Raw genomic sequence first — 17671 nt, forward strand, 5'->3', positions numbered from 1 at the left:
AAACAATTGTTAAACTTCAACAAACAGCATCATTAATGTTAAGAGATGTTGTAAAGATTAAAACATTTTACATTTTAAAATGTAATTCTTGATAGTTAATGCACACAGCTAGCTATAAATAACAAAGCTAGGTTTTGGTTTGGTCACAACAGACACAGGCTTTCTTCTTTTTCTTGTTTTTGTTTTGTTTCCTAGTTCTGGGAAATAAAAACAGTGGTGTTGGTAGGTTTTGAAAAGATGTTTCAAGTTCCAGGGGTGTCGGGAATCCTTAACCCAGGAGGGCATGGCCATAACAAGATCAAAGGGACAGTGGTGCTGATGCGCAAGAATGTGTTGGACTTCAACTCCGTCTCTGATCTCACCAAAGGAAACGTTGGTGGAGTCATTGGAACTGGTCTCGGCGTTGTTGGTTCAACAGTTGACACCCTCACTGCTTTCTTAGGCAGAAGTGTCTCTCTCCAGCTCATCAGTGCCACTCAATCTGATGGTTAAACAGTTTCTTCTTCCTTTCAATTTTTTCCATCTTCATCTATATCAAAAGTTAAGCTAATTTGTTAACTAATAAGCATCACTTTCAAGTAACTTCTGATGAAAATCAACCAGTGTTCTACTGTATATGATTTTGTTATTGTTTCATATATATGATCTGTGACTTGATATTGTGAGTGCTATGTGTTGCAGAAAATGGAAAAGGAAAAGTTGGAAAGGACACGTTCATTGAAGGGATCATTACCTCGTTACCAACTTTGGGAGCGGGAGAGTCTGCATTCTATGTTCGTTTTGAATGGGACGGAAGCATGGGAATCCCTGCTGCATTTCACATCAAGAATTACATGCAAGTTGAGTTTTACCTCAAGAGTTTGACTCTTGAAGACGTTCCAAACCAAGGAACCATTCGCTTTGTCTGCAACTCATGGATTTACAACGCTAACATTTACAAAAAGAGCGTGCGCACATTCTTTGCCAACCATGTATGTAGTTTATTAGACCCTCTCTAATGGGAATTTCTTTGCTTAATTTCACACTAATTAAGAGTTATATAAAACTCGTTTGATGTGATGTAGAGTTATGTTCCAAGTGAGACACCAGCAGCACTTGTGCATTATAGAGAAGAGGAGTTGAAGAATTTAAGAGGAGATGGTACTGGAGAACGCGTAGAACATGATAGGATCTATGATTATGATGTATACAATGATTTGGGTAATCCAGATCTCAATGAAGATTTCGCTCGTCCTATTCTTGGAGGCTCTGCCACTCATCCCTACCCTCGTAGGGGAAGAACTGGTCGATATCCAACAAGGAAAGGTTAGTCTTCTGTGTTTGAATTCGTATGGTTAACGTTGAAACACTGATTTTTGACATATTGTTGTTTTGTAATGAATTTTGAACTGAACAGATTCGAAATGTGAGAAGCCAGGAGAAATTTATGTTCCAAGAGATGAAAACTTTGGTCACTTGAAATCTTCGGATTTCCTTGCAAATGGAATAAAATCTATATCTCAGTTTGTCTTACCAGCCTTCGAATCTGTGTTCGACCTTAACCTGACCCCGACAGAGTTTGATAGCTTCCAAGATGTTCGTGACCTCTGTGAAGGTGGAATTAAGCTTCCTACAAACGTAATCAGCACAATTAGCCCCTTACCAGTCGTCAAAGAACTCTTTCGTACCGATGGTGAACAAGTTCTCAAGTTTCCAACACCTCACGTCATTCAAGGTGCCATAAATATATAAATCATGAACTCCACACACACACACATATATACTTGAAATCTTGAATGCTACTTTGAACATATGCAATTGATGAAGAACTCGTTATGCATGTTGATATGTAAACGCTCACTGTAATGACACATGAAGAAAAACTAAAAACAGAGAGAAGAGAAAAAAAGCAAAGAAAGCAAGATAATATAGAATTCTTAGATTATGGTTCCATTTTAACAAAGATTTTACTTGTTTATTGGGCAGTGAGTAAGTCAGCATGGATGACCGATGAAGAATTTGGAAGAGAGATGATTGCAGGAGTAAATCCTAATGTGATTCGTGGTCTTCAAGTGAGTTTAAACACTTGTTTCTAAAACAGATTACAAAACCAAATTTGATGTTCACCAGTGATATATTAAATCCTAAGGAACAGTTTTTTTTCTTCTGTAATGAATGGTAGGAGTTTCCTCCTAAAAGCAATCTGGATCCTGCAACCTATGGTGATCAAAACAGTAAGATAACAGCAGATGTGCTTGATCTAGATGGAAGCACAGTGGATGAGGTAAACATATTGTACTAATTTTTTTCCACTTCATAAAGTAAAAAATACTTTTGTTCTGATATGAATTTCATTTGTGGAACAGGCTCTTGCTAATAAGAGGTTATTTGTCTTAGATTACCATGATATCTTCATGCCATATATAAGGAGGATAAATCAGACTTATGCCAAAACTTATGCCACAAGGACTATCCTTTTCTTGAAAGAAGATGGAACTTTGAAGCCAGTGGCCATCGAATTAAGCTTGCCACATCCTGGTGGGGACCACTCAGGTGCTATCAGTCAAGTCATCTTACCTGCAAAAGAAGGCGTTGAAAGTACAATTTGGCTACTAGCCAAAGCCTATGTAGTTGTAAATGACTCTTGCTATCATCAACTCATGAGCCATTGGTACAAAAAATTTCAATGCATTCAACAATTCAATCTCTGATCTCTCTCTGTATATATATATATATATATGAAACATATTATACTAATTAATGTATGAAATGTGTATTCTGTTGATAGGTTAAATACTCATGCAGTGATGGAGCCATACGTCATAGCAACACACCGGCAGCTTAGTGCCCTTCACCCAATTTATAAGCTTCTAACTCCTCATTATCGTGACACCATGAACATCAATGCACTTGCCAGGCAGACTCTAATTAATGCTGATGGCATAATAGAGAAATCCTTTTTGCCCTCAAAGTATTCTGTGGAGATGTCCTCAGCGGTTTATAAGAATTGGGTTTTCACTGATCAAGCACTACCTGCAGATCTTATCAAGAGGTAAGTAAATCTCTTCAAACATATAACATTAAGATCGAATAATGTTTGAAATATAGGTTTATATTTTGTTGCAAAGCATTATGATGCATGTAAGTATATATATATTTTGCTTGATTCAGAGGAGTGGCAGTTGAGGATCCATCAGCCCCACATGGACTTCGTCTCTTGATAGAAGACTACCCTTATGCTGTTGATGGACTAGAGATATGGGCTCTGATTAAGTCATGGGTCCAAGAATATGTGTCATTATACTATGCAAAAGAAGATGATGTCAAATCTGATCCTGAACTCCAACATTGGTGGAAAGAAGTTGTGGAGAAAGGACATGGTGATTTGAAAGACAAGCCATGGTGGCCTAAGTTGCAGACACCTGAGGAGCTTGTTGAAGTCTGCACCATTATCATATGGACTGGTTCAGCCCTCCATGCAGCCGTGAATTTTGGTCAATACCCTTATGCAGGTTTTGTTCTGAATCGCCCAACTTCTTCTAGACGGTTGCTTCCTGAGCAAGGCACACCAGAATATGAAGAAATGGTGAAGAGCCATCAAAAGGCCTATTTAAGAACAATTACATCAAAGTTTCAGACTCTGATTGACCTTTCAGTGATAGAGATGTTGTCAAGGCATGCCTCTGATGAGATCTACCTTGGCCAAAGGGACAACCCATATTGGACCTCTGATTCCAAAGCCTTGGAAGCCTTTCAAAAGTTTGGAAACAAGCTGAAGGAAATTGAGGAAAAACTTGGAAGGAAGAACACTGATGAGAAACTTAGAAATCGAGTTGGACCAGTTCAATTGCCTTACACTTTGCTTCATCCTACCAGTGACGAAGGTTTGACTTTCAGGGGAATTCCTAATAGCATTTCCATCTGAATGAGCCTGTGCTTTCTCTTTAGTTACTGTGTTTTGCTTCTTTCCAATAAAAAAAGATGCAAGGCTAAAGAGATCCAATAAATCTTGCATCTTATCTAATGTTTTAGTTATGTTGTGTTTCTTGTGTGTTTAAATATGTTGTAATTCAGCCCTTCGATTTGGTTTTTGTTTGCAAATAATAGGAGTTAGTTTGTGTTTAGCTCCTGTCACCATTAGTAATATACCTGCAGATTGAGCAAGTTGATGTTATCAGTAATCTTTTTGTATTATACTGATATATTTAAAACTAAAAGCATATAAGAAATATAAATTATTACTGCTAAACACAGATGAAGATACCTATAAGAATGACTCTTAAAATCATTAAAATCATCACAGATGTCAGTATAACACAAAAGAATGACACATGCGAATATATCAGAAAAATTTAGAACATCTGTCGTAGGTGACACTTGGTTTTTGTACATAAGTGATGTTCTTAGTGTTAATACAGTTATACAGTTGTTCAGATGAATCTGTGATGAAGAAAGGTGAAGGCACCCACCCACAGTAATTAAAAGGAAACAATCATTCAACACCGTGAAAAGCTCTCTGTAAACAGAGAAAGAAAGCAACAATGGCATGAACTGAAGAACCATAAGGGAAAGTGAAAGAGAAGAAAGATCGAGAAGAGGAAGAAACACAAAATTGGTGTGTTTAGCAATTACAAGGGTGAACTTATATAAAATTAAATAAAGAAGTAAAACATGGGCCAGAATACATGATGGGTTAAAAAAAGAAGGACCCAATACAAGCCCAAAATAACTTTATCACCGGTAGTTTATTGTTTGCATTGTGATACTTTTTGTTTGTGAGTGGTAGATTTCAAAGAAATTATGACACCATTTGGTTTATGTGACATGACTTTATTATTAAATTTCAGTAATTTGATTTATTTTCAATTTATATTAAAAACATTTCAATTTGAATTGAAAACGTGTAATCTTCGGACTTTTATATACTTAGTCGTGTATTTCCTATAATTATTCAATTATTAAATCTATTTAAAATAAATTAAAATTTAGTATTAAAATTAACTAGATTATGTAATATTTAATTATACTCGTTAAAGTTTAAATTATTAAATTATTTGATAAAAAATATTTAAAGTATAAGGTTTCATTAAATAAATTATTAAATAAAAAATCAATTTAAAAATAAAAAAATAATTAATTATTATATAAACTAAATAATATATATTTAAAAATTATTGATATTTAAAGTAGTTTTTTTTTTACATATTTAAAAAAAATTGTGTTTTAATGTTTGATATTTTAGTATAAATATTTTTATATAAAAGTATTAATTGTGAAATAAAAAATTAGTGTTATACATTTGATAAATAAATAAGGATAGTAGGTAATATTTTAGAAATTATAAAAAAAAATATTGAAAATATACAATATTTTAGTATAAGTATTTTTATATAAAAATATTAATTGTGAAATAAAAAATCAGTATTGTGCAATTGGTAAATATATAAGAATAGTAGGTCATATTTAGAAATTATAAAACAAATACATTAAAAATATACAAATTAGTAGTGAAATGTGGAAAAATTGAAAAAAAGAGTTGAAGATATAAATTTAACCACAAAATTAAAAAAAAATAGGGAAAATTAATAATTATAATTATAATTATAATTAAGTTATAATATCAATATTTTTACAATGAAGTAATTTTTTGTCAGATGAAAACTAATAAGAAATAATTTATTGACGAGAGTATATGGCACAAGTGGTCTTCTCTTAAAATTAAAATTGTGTCACTGACATCTACAATTTTTTTTATATAACCACATCACAATTTTCATTATTATTTTAATATTTTTCATATAATATAATTATTAATTTATCCATTATTATATATATTCATTATTTTCCGTTTGCATGCCAATAGAATTGCTTTCATTTTATTTTGTATTATGCAAAACAAAAGACAAGTTTCATTGATTATTAATAAGAAGCAGAAATACATATAGTAACTTGGAATATGCAGTTAATGATACAACAGTGATGAAGGAATTAGATTCCTTCTATTTCACATTTATTCAAAAGCTTGGAAGTTCATTCATGAAGCACTTAGATGGAGATACTGTTCGGAATTCCTCTGAAAGTCAACCCCTCTTCACTTGAAGGATACAGCAGAGTATAAGGCATTTTAGCTGGCCCAGTTCTGTTTCTCAATGTCTCATCATTGTTCTTCTTCACAAGCTTCTCTTCAATCTCTGCAAGCTTCTTTCCAAACCTCTTAAATGCCTCCAATGGCCCTGCATCAGAAGTCCAATGGTCACCACCATCTCTCTCTCCCAGGTATATCTCATCAGATGCATGCCTTGACAATATCTCTATCACTGTCAGGTCTATCAGGGTCTCTTTCTTCCCAGTAATAGTCCTCAAAAACTCCTTCTCAGGATTCTTAGCCAATGCAGCATACTCAGCAGACCCTTCCACAGGCATGAATCTTCTGCTAATTGTTGGCCTGTTCAGGATTAAACCACCATATGGATACTGTCCAAAGTTAACAGCTGCATGAAGAGCTGAAGCTATCCAAATCAAGGTAGTGGAGACTGCAACCAAATCTCCACGTGATTGCATCTTTGGCCACCATGGCTTGTCTTTCAAATCACCATGACCCACCTGAACTAGTTCTTTCCACCATGCTTGGAGTTCAGGGTCTTTCTGAAGTGCCTCGTCTGACTTGTAGTAGAACGCCACATACTCCTCCACCCAGGACTTGATGGCATCCCATATCTCTAGCCCATCAGAAGCATAAGGATAATCCTCAATCACAAGCTTAACACCGTGGGGAGCAGATGGATCTGCAACTGCAACTCCTCTGACCACCCAAATAACATTCATTAGTATGAAATCTGAGACCTTTTTTTATACTAATTTGTTAAAAAACTTTTAAAGATTAGTTACCTCTTGATGAGATCATTGGGTAAGGCTTGATCAACCAAAGACCAATCCTTGTAGATCACAGAGGACATTTCCATAGAGTACCTACTCCACAAGAATGTTTTCTCTATGATACCGTCTGCATTCACCAAGGACTTGCGGGCAAGCGAATTGATGTTCATGGTGTCACGATAGTGAGGAAACAGGAGTTTGTAAACAGGGTGAACCACACTCAGTTGCCTGTTTGTTGCTATCACGAAAGGCTCAACAACCGCATGAGTGTTTAGCCTGTGATATTCATGTTATTACGTCAATCATGTATTCACAAATACATCAACAACAAAAAATTAACTGCAATGGATCTCATTGTGAATTGACAATGTCATACCAATGGCTAACGATTTGATGGTAGCATGAGTCGTTCACAACAACATAAGCCTTTGCCAGTAACCAAATGTAAGCTTCAACTCCCTCGTATGCAGGCACATAGACTTCGCTGACAGGACCATGCTCGTCACCCTGACTATGTGGCTTGCTTAACTCAATGGCTAGTGGTGCCAATGTTCCATCATCTTTCAAGAAAAAGATGGTTCTTGTAGCATAAGTCTTTGTGGTAGATGAGTTTATTCTCCTCAAATATGGAATGAGATAGTCATGGTGATCCAAGATGAACAACTTCTTGTTCTCGATAGCCTGTTCAACCAAGTATAGTTCATTAACTAATTGCTACTCATTGGATTCACATCAAAGAAATGTGAAATTGGATACTCATATATATCATTACTGTTGATTTTGGCTTAATCTCAAGTCCCACATCGGTGGGTTCATTGTTTGGGAAGGAGGTTTGAGGGTTATAAATTAAACTCTTCTCCTTCACTGTTATATATCCCAATTTGTAATATCTTCTCTCATAGTAATAAAAGTGAGCTGTTTTTGCTGTGCTCGGAGATTAGGCTAAACAGGCCGAACTCCGTTAACAATTTTCGGGTGTGTTCTTTCCTTTTTATCTCTTTTATTATTCCGCTTTATTTATTCAATATTATTTGTCGGGTAGCTCTGTTAGGGTTTTGTTTTAGTGGGAAAATTACCCGTTTTTCCCAACAAGTGGTATCAGAGCCGAAGGTTCGCCTTGGGTTGTTTGAAATTATTTGTAATATTGAATATTATATTTTGAGTTTGTAATGGCAAATCAAGAAGAAGAAGCCAAGGATGTATCCAGAGTGTCGGGCTCCTCTTCATCATGGTCGAGGTTCCCGGTGTCCACCTTGAAATTGGCGATGGAAATATTTGATGGCACTGGACATTTTGGCATGTGGCAAGGAGAGGTCTTGGACTCTCTTTTTCAGCAGGGTCTTGATATTGCTATTGAAGGAGAGAAACCAAAAGAGGTAGAGGAGAAAGATTGGAGCATCATCAACCGGTTGGCATGCGGAACTATTCGATCCTGCCTGTCCAGAGAGCAGAAGTACGCTGTAAAAAACGAGACTTCTGCACACAAACTGTGGAAGGCATTGGAGGACAAGTTTCTGAAGAAGAGTGGTCAGAACAAGCTCCTGATGAAGAAAAGATTGTTCCGATTTGACTACCAACAAGGTACTACTATGAATGCACACATCACTATGTTTAATCAATTAGTAGCAGACCTGTTGAATTTAGATGTGAAGTTTGAGGATGAGGATTTGGCTTTGATGTTGTTATCATCTCTTCCTGATGAATTTGAAAATTTGGAGACTACGCTCCTTCACGGGAAGGAGAATGTGTCGTTAGATGCTGTTTGTTCTGCTTTATATAGTCATGAATTAAGAAAGCAAGATAAGATGAGAACCAAATCAACGACATCAGAAGAAGCATTGGTGGCAAGAGGTCGTCAGCAAAGCCAAACAAAGGAGAGAAGAGGGATGTCTAAGTCTAAAGGTCGAGTCGTTGCCAAAGATGAGTGTGCTTTCTGTCATGAGAAAGGACACTGGAAGAAAGACTGTCCAAAACTGCAGAAGAAAGGGAAGACTCCACAAGATGCAAATGTTGCAGAATGCAAAAGTGACGTGGAATCAGATATCTCTTTAATTGTCTCGCTTTCAGCATCATCGTATCCAGATGAGTGGATATTGGATTCAGGTTGTACTTATCATATGTGTCCCATTCGGGAATGGTTCTTTGATTTTCAAGAACTCGATGGCGGGGTTGTTTACATGGGTAATGATAATCCATGTAAGACAGCTGGGATAGGTTCAATCAAGCTGCGGAATCATGATGGATCCACCAGAATTTTGCGGGATGTACGGTACGTGCCAAAGTTGAAGAAGAATCTCATCTCATTGGGGGCTTTAGAATCTAAAGGCCTAGTTGTGACGATGCGAGATGGAATTCTTAAAGCAACTTCAGGAGCACTGGTGATGTTGAAAGGCGTGATGAAGAACAATTTGTATTACTATCAAGGTAGTACAGTGGTGGGGACAGTAGCGGCAGCAACTTCTAGCTCTAAGAAGGATGTTGAGGCAACGAAGTTGTGGCATATGAGGTTAGGACATGCTGGAGAGAAATCCTTGCAAATTCTTACCAAGCAAGGATTGTTGAAAGGTACGAAGGCTTGCAAACTTGAATTTTGTGAGCATTGTGTTCTGGGAAAGCAACGAAGAGTGAAGTTTGGCACTGCAATTCACAATACCAAGGGTATTCTGGATTATGTGCATTCAGATGTGTGGGGACCTGCCAAGACTCCGTCAATCGGAGGTAGGCATTATTTTGTCACTTTTGTGGATGATTTTTCCAGGAGAGTTTGGGTGTTTACTATGAAGAACAAAAATGATGTGCTTGAAATTTTCCTTAAGTGGAAAGCTGAAGTTGAAAACCAGACAGGAAGGAAGATTAAGGTTCTCCGAACAGACAATGGAGGAGAATACAAGAGTGATCCGTTCCTGAAGGTATGGTCTGGAAAACCTGCAACTGATTATGATTCTTTGCATGTTTTTGGTTCTATTGCATATTATCATGTGATTGAATCAAAGTTGGATCCACGGGCAAAGAAGGCTCTTTTCATGGGCTTTAGTCCTGGAGTGAAGGGATACCGTTTGTGGTGTCTAGAGGCAAAGAAGACGATTATCAGCAGGGATGTTACCTTTGATGAATCTGCCATGTTAAAGAAGGTAAATCCAGAAGGAGCTGATAGTACTCCACAACAGGTGGAGTGTGTTCAGAAGCAGGTGGAGTTTGAGCCGACAGTGGTGATCCCAACACGAAATACCACAAGTCACTCTCCTATGGCAGAAGAAGAGTCGGATGAGGAAGAGGTTCCTACCCAAGAATCTCAACAACAATCAGCGCCAATTGCAGTTAGAAGACAGAGACGAGACATTCAGAAGCCTACTCGTTTCATGGATATGGTTGCCTATGCACTTCCAGTTGTTGATGACATTCCATCCACTTACCCAAAAGCCATTCTGAGTTCAGAGAGTGGTAATTGGGCGGGTGCGATGGAAGAGGAGATGCAGTCTTTGAAGAAGAACAAGACGTGGAAGTTGGCACAATTACCAAAAGGTAAGAAGGCAATTGGGTGCAAATGGGTATTTGCAAAGAAAGAAGAATTTTCTAATAAAGAAGATGTTCGCTACAAGGCAAGGTGGTTATAAGGGCCAAGTTTGAATATTGTTTAGACTTGGTTAATATTTTGCACATTTGAAGTTGGCGCCCAGAGGCGCAAATTTGAAGCACTGTAAAGTTTGTTTTTTGTTATGTTGTGAGAAGATTTGTTTTAGGTGGGACTTGAAATTAAGCCAAGGTGGAGATTTGTTGATTTTGGCTTAATCCCAAGTCCCACATCGGTGGGTTCATTGTTTGGGAAGGAGGTTTGAGGGTTATAAATTAAACTCTTCTCCTTCACTGTTATATATCCCAATTTGTAATATCTTCTCTCATAGTAATAAAAGTGAGCTGTTTTTGCTGTGCTCGGAGATTAGGCTAAACAGGCCGAACTCCGTTAACAATTTTCGGGTGTGTTCTTTCCTCTTTATCTCTTTTATTATTCCGCTTTATTTATTCAATATTATTTGTCGGGTAGCTCTGTTAGGGTTTTGTTTTAGTGGGAAAATTACCCGTTTTTCCCAACAATTACCTGCTCTACAGTGAGCCCTCCTAATTTAGGCTCCAAATGTTCTTTCGTTATGATAGAGGTGTGATCACCATAGGCTTGAGTGTCCAGCGTGCTACGTGGTGGGAACTCCTGCATTAAATTTAGCACACAATGAGTAATCTTAAATCAACCTTTTGGTTACATATGCATATCAACTTTGAAATTAAGCTTACCTTGAGAATCTTAATGACATTAGGATTCACACCAGCAATGGTTTCTCTTGCAAATTCTTCATCAGTCATCCATGCAGACTTATCCACTGCACCAAATAACAACAATTCAAAAGTCCATCCATGTGACTGAACACTGAATAAAAAACAGAACTACATTGCTAACATATAAAGATGTATACAACTTTTGTTCTTGTTCAAAGTATGTAGCATACCTTGCATGACTTTAGGTGGTGGATACTTGAGGAACTGTTCACCATCAGATCGGAAAATTTCCTTGACAATTGGTATAGGAGCGTATTTGCTAAGAAAGCCTGTAGGCAATGTAACTCCACCGTCATAAAGCTTGTGCACTTCAGCGAAGTTATCAAACTCAAGGCTCAAAAGACTTCCATCGAATGCATCAGTCAACACTGGCAACACATCTTGCGATACAGATTTCAATGCGTAAGCGAGAAAATCTGATGACTTCAAGTGACCAAATGCTTCGTCTCTTGGAAGGTAAACAAAGTCGTCGGGCTTCTCACTGTTAGGATCTGTTTAGAGGAACACAGAACACATGTTAGGACCCTAAGAGGAACAACCTTAACCCATCAAGTTAGGACAAAAGAGAAACATGAAAAGTAACCTTTTTTGGTTTTTGCTCTTCCTGTTCTTCCTCTGCGAGGGTAAGGTAAGGTAGAACCTCCAAGAACGGGGCGAGCTAATGCTGCAGCTTTATCTGGGTTGCCCAAGTCATTGTAGACATCATAATCATAAATCCTCTCCCATTCCTCACGTTTTCCAGTTCCATCGCCTCTTACATTCTTCAATTCTGCTTCTCTGTACTTCAGAAGTGGAGCTGGTGTCTCGCTAGGAAGATATGTCTGCATTAAACCGAACTCAACTTATAAAATCGACTTATAAGATAAGTTTTGCATTTACTATATAGTCAATTGATATAGAATCTTCAACACGATACTATATACTACTGTAGTAGATATAGAATCTTCAACACGATAGAGGATAGACGATGTAATTGAACAAGAAAGGATGATATATGAAGTAGCTTACGTTGTTGGCAAAGAAAATGCGATCACTCTTGTACTTTTTAGAATTGTAGACCCAAGAGTTGCATATGAAGTGAATGGTTCCGTAGTTGGGAATGTCTTCGAGAGTGAAAGACTTAAGGTAGAACTCATTCTGCATGAAATTCTTGATGTAAAATGCTCCAGGAATTTCAAAATCAGCGTCCCAATCGAAGCTAACATCGTATGCTTCTTCACTCGCTCCCAAGGTTGGCAAAGATATTTGCCCTCTTAACTTTGTAGCACTTCCAACTTTTCCTTTCCCTAGTGCTGTATCAAATTTCACACACAAAAATTAGCATTTTTCAAATTTATTATTCTCATATTGTTGAAATGATTAAGAAAATAAATTATTTAATTAAGAAACAAGTCAGATCTATCACACTTTCATAATATATATATTAATGTTTATAAAATATATCTGTATTTTGTTTTATGTAGATGTGTACGTATATTTTACTACACATAGTATGTATCAGTATCCTTCGGCCAACAAAAGTCAACTGATCGTTTTCATGACATAATTAAAGAAGGTATTACTAAAATAAGTTTTGTTTCTATTGGGAAAGCATTTACCTAATGAAAGTTGAATTATTATACTATAAGCATATATTATATTAGTTTCATGACATAATACATGACTATTGTTACTATTAAAAAAGCATTTGCGTGATGAAAGATGTATTATTTTATTGATGCATGGTATGAGAAAGGTAAGTCTATGCATTCAAAATATTAAACAGCTTTACACGTAATATATAATAATAATAATAATAAACTAATTATTTTTTAGTATAATCATCTTATTAATAATGATAATTCACGATTTGTAATTAAATGAAAGTATAACTGATACGTGATCATTAAACATGTAGAAAAAAATTATACTAACATTTGAAGTTTTAGTATGAAACATTTTAATGAAGTCTTGGATTCTTTATAGTGAGTAACCATATTAAAATAAAATATTGAGTAACTTTATTAAATCACTTTATACTCAGAAATAGATTTTAAATTTAACTCGTTCTAACACTAAAAATCTAAATTGATATTCAACTATTAATTATCAAGATTTTAACTATTACGTTCTAAATTAGTGTCTATTAGTTTTTCTAGAGATTAATTAAAATCTAAAATATTAATAACTAAAATTTGAGTAGCTAATTTAGATATTAAAAATTATTTTATAATATTTTATTAATAATAAAAACTACATTAGATATCAATAATTTTTTAATCTCTAAATTAATTATTTTTTATCTTTAAATTTGATTATTATTTAATAATTTTTTTATATCGTTACAAGAGCGAATCATTAGATCAAGTTTGTATAACATAAAAAAAAATCTTTATCTATAATTGATATGGTTGGATATGAAGACAGGACCAATTGAATTGGACTGACTAGACACATATTTAGTAAGTGAACTTAATCATTGTGTCGTTTTTATAATATCTATTATAAGAGATATTATAATTGGTGTGCAGCTGGACATAATGAAAACCTAATAATGAGATGAAGACGAGTGAGTGAGTTATTACCATCAGTCTTGGTAGAACTGATCAGTTGGACAGAAATGGAGGCGGCAAAAGCAGTGACAGTGTCGATGGCAGAGCCGAAGATGTCGAAGACGGTGTCAACAACGTTGGCAGGGTTGGTGATGCTGTTGATGTCCAACACATTCTTTCGCATAAGCACCAAATTCCCCTTTATCTTCTGACCCTTGTTTCCGAAAATTCCTCCTAACATTTTTTCAACTTCTTTTCTTCAACGAAACACTCTTCTTCTTCGATGAATGAACAACACAACCAAACAACCTTCTTATTTATATACATCAACCTCAACTATAACACACTAAACCCAAACACATGTTTTTTTTGTTTTTTTTATTCCTTTACTCATTCAAATCACGATTAAGCCATGTGGCGGGCGTAACCACGATCATAAACCAGTTTAACATCATTAATTATTCCTTAGTTTTTGTCAAGTGGACTCTGTTACTCTTAATATTATACTAATTTCTCCATTACTTTATAATACTCTTCACTTTTATTCCTTCAATGCAAAAAAAAAAAATCCCAAAAAACTAACATCATTTGCAATGGGAATCATTTCCACCTCTTACAAGTTGGGGTTTGAGATTTTAATCAGTTTTTTTTTTAACTCAATCCAATCGAAAAATATTTTAACATCAAATCAGATAGGATCTTATATTTATTTTTTTTACTCAAAATCGATAATAATCAATAACTATTATTAATAATGATGTTAATTATTTTCAAGATTGGTTTTAATATAATAATTTGGTTGTATGAGCTAATCACGAGTTTTGTATATAATATCATACATGGTTTAGGTCGTAAACTAGATAAGGTGAATTAATAGTTTATGTTTGTGATTGTGTTTTGAGGCACGTGTTTTATTAGAACTATTTCAAGATATTTATTATCTTTAATATATTTTGGTCATACATCACATGTATTAAAATATTACGGGACTCTATTTTAATATTATTTTTTTATTGATTTATTGGAGGAGTCATTTTTAGGAAAAAAATAATAATTTTATTTTTATTTTTATAATTCCAAAATCTTAATTTTTACATATATATCATAGCCCATGTTATAATAGAGGAAGCTTATAAGATTTATCTCTTAATCTCATCATTCTTGTCATAAAAATAACACAAGGCTCACTTCATCATTAATAAGCCCGTATGAAAATATTTTAATATTTTCCAAAAAAAAAATTCTTCCTAACATAAAATTAGATTACGTATAAACTAGTTCTCTTATAATGTTTTTTTTTAAATTAACTTATTTACAATATAATTGTAATTAATAAAAAAAAATATTTATTTTAGAAATATTTTTGAATAAATTTTTTTAAACATATATACTTAATCGAACAATCAAACTTATACACTTAATTAAAATTTAAGCAATCAAATATCTTTATTTAATGGTGGTAAAATCTAACTTTGAAGTGATAAGTGTTGATGTACGCGTCTAGTTTTCAATCCGATCAAGAAAAATTAACAACTAATATTAAATAATTATAATCTTATTCTATCTATGATCGGCCATGGATAATCACGTCGAGTCCAAATCTTGAGGGAATCAGAACAATTTAGGAAGATGCCAAGAAGAAAAAATTTATTTTTCTAAATAAGTCATTTTATTAATTTTTCAACCACAAAAATTATAGTACAAGTTTTTCAGGTATTTTTATTTTTTAAATAACTATAATAATTCAGATATAATGAGTTACATGTATAGTTAAGTTTTAATTTAACTAGTCATGTATTTAAAGTATGTTGGTTAGTTTTAGATTTTATTAGAGAATAATAATTGTTTAAGTTGAGAGATATAAATACTATTTTAGGCGTTTTGTTTACCAATAACACATTGGTGCTTACTTTTAGGCTAGCAAACAGGAAATAGAAAGGGAGGTGAACTTAGTGATTGAAAGATATGTAAAGTGAGCAAATGATTTATTTTTTATTATAAAAGACAAGCTCCTTGCTTCCTCCATCCTCACTCTCAATCATCCTTGCTATATCACCATTATTATTAATAGTCTGTTGACTATGGTTGTGATTAATATGATTTATCATTATTATTATATTATGTAATTGTAAGGGGATAAGACACTATCGGTTATCAGTTGGATAATTAATTCTTCTTGTTCGGTCGTATTTTTCTTCTCACGTGTAGGCTTCGAATCTCGCGGTCTGGTGTGCACCTGCAAAAAGTTTTTTGATGCGTAAGTGAGTATTCTATATTTGGATGTTGTTATGTACTTATTTATACCGTTGTAATCAGCTTTATCATTAATAAGTTGTATAACTCAAACTAATCGTGTATTCCTTTTTACCTTGATGTATTCACATTAGTCATTCGAGCAACATCCGATATGGAGGGTTATAAGATCAAGAGACATCAGATATCAGAGGGTTATAGGATCGTCCGACTCTAACCAATACATATTATTATCTTGTTAAGAGTGTATAAAAAATTACATAATCTTAATGCTTACTTTTGTCTTATTTGATAATTCTCTTATCAGAGTTTGTATATGTTAATCAAGAAATGAATTCAAAGTTACTTTAGAATCAATTTGTTCTAATTTTTTCTTGTATAATTTGAGAAGATCTCATTTCTCATAGTTTTGAATATCACTTTTGATGTAGTATGAGGGTGTGCACTTACAAAAGTTACTCCAATTCACTCAAGTCAATTTTCTTAGGTAGTTGATATTGGATAAATGCTATTAAAATGTAACATTTATTTGTTCTAAGAAAACCTATTAAGAGATTTGCATTGGACCTCAACATAGATAGACCTAGATAAGTGAGAATGTTGTAATTAACATCGTATTAGTCTGAATATGATTATTGAGTTGATTTAGGATTAGTTTCACATTTAATTATTCTTGTTTGTTAGTTACAGAAATAATTATAAGAAAATTCAAATTTAACTACGAATTGTTATATACGGATATAATTCGGTAAATAAATTTAGCATTACATATGGATACTACCCATAAATCCTTATCCATAAATAAATTCAATATTACATATCGACTATTACTTACAAATACAAATTATTAGTAAATTATTACATATGTGTATATAGATAATTTTAACAGGATTTTGCTTACGAATTAATAATAATAATTTTATTACTGTTAATATTAATATTATTAATATTAATGTTACGAATTAATAATAATATTATTAGTAGTAATAATAATATTAATTTTATTATTAATAATAATTTTATTATCCATATTATCAATAATTCTATTCTTATTATTATCAATAATAACATTACTATTATTTTTAATATTAAAGTATTATTAATATTATTATTAAAAATAATAATGACAATGTTATTAAAAGTAATAATAATATTATTAATAAAATAATAATAAAATTAATAATAATAATGTATTTAGTCATCACATACGAATTACGAATTATTATAGTAGACAATACATCTAGTCGTTACATAATATATATTATGATAATGGATAATGCGTCTAGTCATTTTATACGAATTATTTTTGTAATTAATATTATTATAAATATTAATAATATCATTATTTTTTATTACGATTATTAGCAGAAGGATTTTTATTTTTTATTTTTTAATAATAATAATGTTATTATTACTTTATTACTAGTATTATTATTATTATTATTAATCTTATTATTATTAATATGAATAATCAAATTATTAATATTACTATTTATTAATAACAATAATATTATCAATAATAATAATGATAATAATAAAAATAAAATAAAAAAATAAAAGGTAATAATGGTGATGATATGACAACAATATTTTTCTGATCTAGTGGTTGTGGTTATAAGATTTGTTTTGATTTCTTTCGATAACTAATTATTAATAACATTAATAAAAAATAATAATTATAATAATAAAAATATTAATGATAG

General features: G+C 33.2%; 2 protein-coding genes across 2 annotated transcripts; one reads left to right on the plus strand and one right to left on the minus strand.

Annotated features, from left to right (window-relative positions):
* LOC137835827 (seed linoleate 9S-lipoxygenase-2) lies at nucleotides 1–4143 on the plus strand. Its single transcript, XM_068644536.1, has 9 exons — nucleotides 1–487; nucleotides 682–971; nucleotides 1065–1305; nucleotides 1397–1714; nucleotides 1966–2051; nucleotides 2162–2263; nucleotides 2346–2650; nucleotides 2768–3031; nucleotides 3151–4143. The coding sequence occupies exons 1-9, from the start codon at nucleotides 238–240 to the stop codon at nucleotides 3902–3904; spliced, it is 2610 nt and encodes an 869-aa protein (XP_068500637.1). The 5' UTR covers nucleotides 1–237; the 3' UTR covers nucleotides 3905–4143.
* A 1710-nt stretch (nucleotides 4144–5853) lies between these two features.
* On the minus strand, nucleotides 5854–14144 carry LOC137835836 (linoleate 9S-lipoxygenase-like). The gene is made up of 9 exons (XM_068644548.1): nucleotides 13749–14144; nucleotides 12193–12476; nucleotides 11768–12005; nucleotides 11355–11675; nucleotides 11143–11228; nucleotides 10952–11059; nucleotides 7232–7536; nucleotides 6868–7131; nucleotides 5854–6781 (listed from the first exon to the last, which is right to left on the minus strand). The coding sequence occupies exons 1-9, from the start codon at nucleotides 13954–13956 to the stop codon at nucleotides 6025–6027; spliced, it is 2571 nt and encodes an 856-aa protein (XP_068500649.1). The 5' UTR covers nucleotides 13957–14144; the 3' UTR covers nucleotides 5854–6024.
* Between the last annotated feature and the right edge of the window lie 3527 nt (nucleotides 14145–17671).

Source organism: Phaseolus vulgaris, chromosome 5 (genome assembly GCF_000499845.2).
Source record: "Phaseolus vulgaris cultivar G19833 chromosome 5, P. vulgaris v2.0, whole genome shotgun sequence".
Taxonomy (NCBI): Eukaryota; Viridiplantae; Streptophyta; class Magnoliopsida; order Fabales; family Fabaceae; genus Phaseolus; species Phaseolus vulgaris.

What these genes read in the sequence shown, in the direction of transcription:
- LOC137835827 (XM_068644536.1), top strand. Translation starts at nt 238, where the DNA reads ATGTTTCAAGTTCCAGGGGTGTCGGGAATCCTTAACCCAGGAGGGCAT. An exon ending in CAGTGCCACTCAATCTGATG is followed by an intron (nt 488 to 681) that starts GTTAAACAGTTT and finishes TATGTGTTGCAG; the next exon opens with AAAATGGAAAAGGAAAAGTT. An exon ending in AACACCTCACGTCATTCAAG is followed by an intron (nt 1,715 to 1,965) that starts GTGCCATAAATA and finishes TTTATTGGGCAG; the next exon opens with TGAGTAAGTCAGCATGGATG.
- LOC137835836 (XM_068644548.1), bottom strand. Translation starts at nt 13,956, where the DNA reads ATGTTAGGAGGAATTTTCGGAAACAAGGGTCAGAAGATAAAGGGGAAT. An exon ending in GAGGGCTCACTGTAGAGCAG is followed by an intron (nt 7,537 to 10,951) that starts GTAATTGTTGGG and finishes TTGGTTGAACAG; the next exon opens with GCTATCGAGAACAAGAAGTT. An exon ending in CATCAAATCGTTAGCCATTG is followed by an intron (nt 7,132 to 7,231) that starts GTATGACATTGT and finishes TGAATATCACAG; the next exon opens with GCTAAACACTCATGCGGTTG.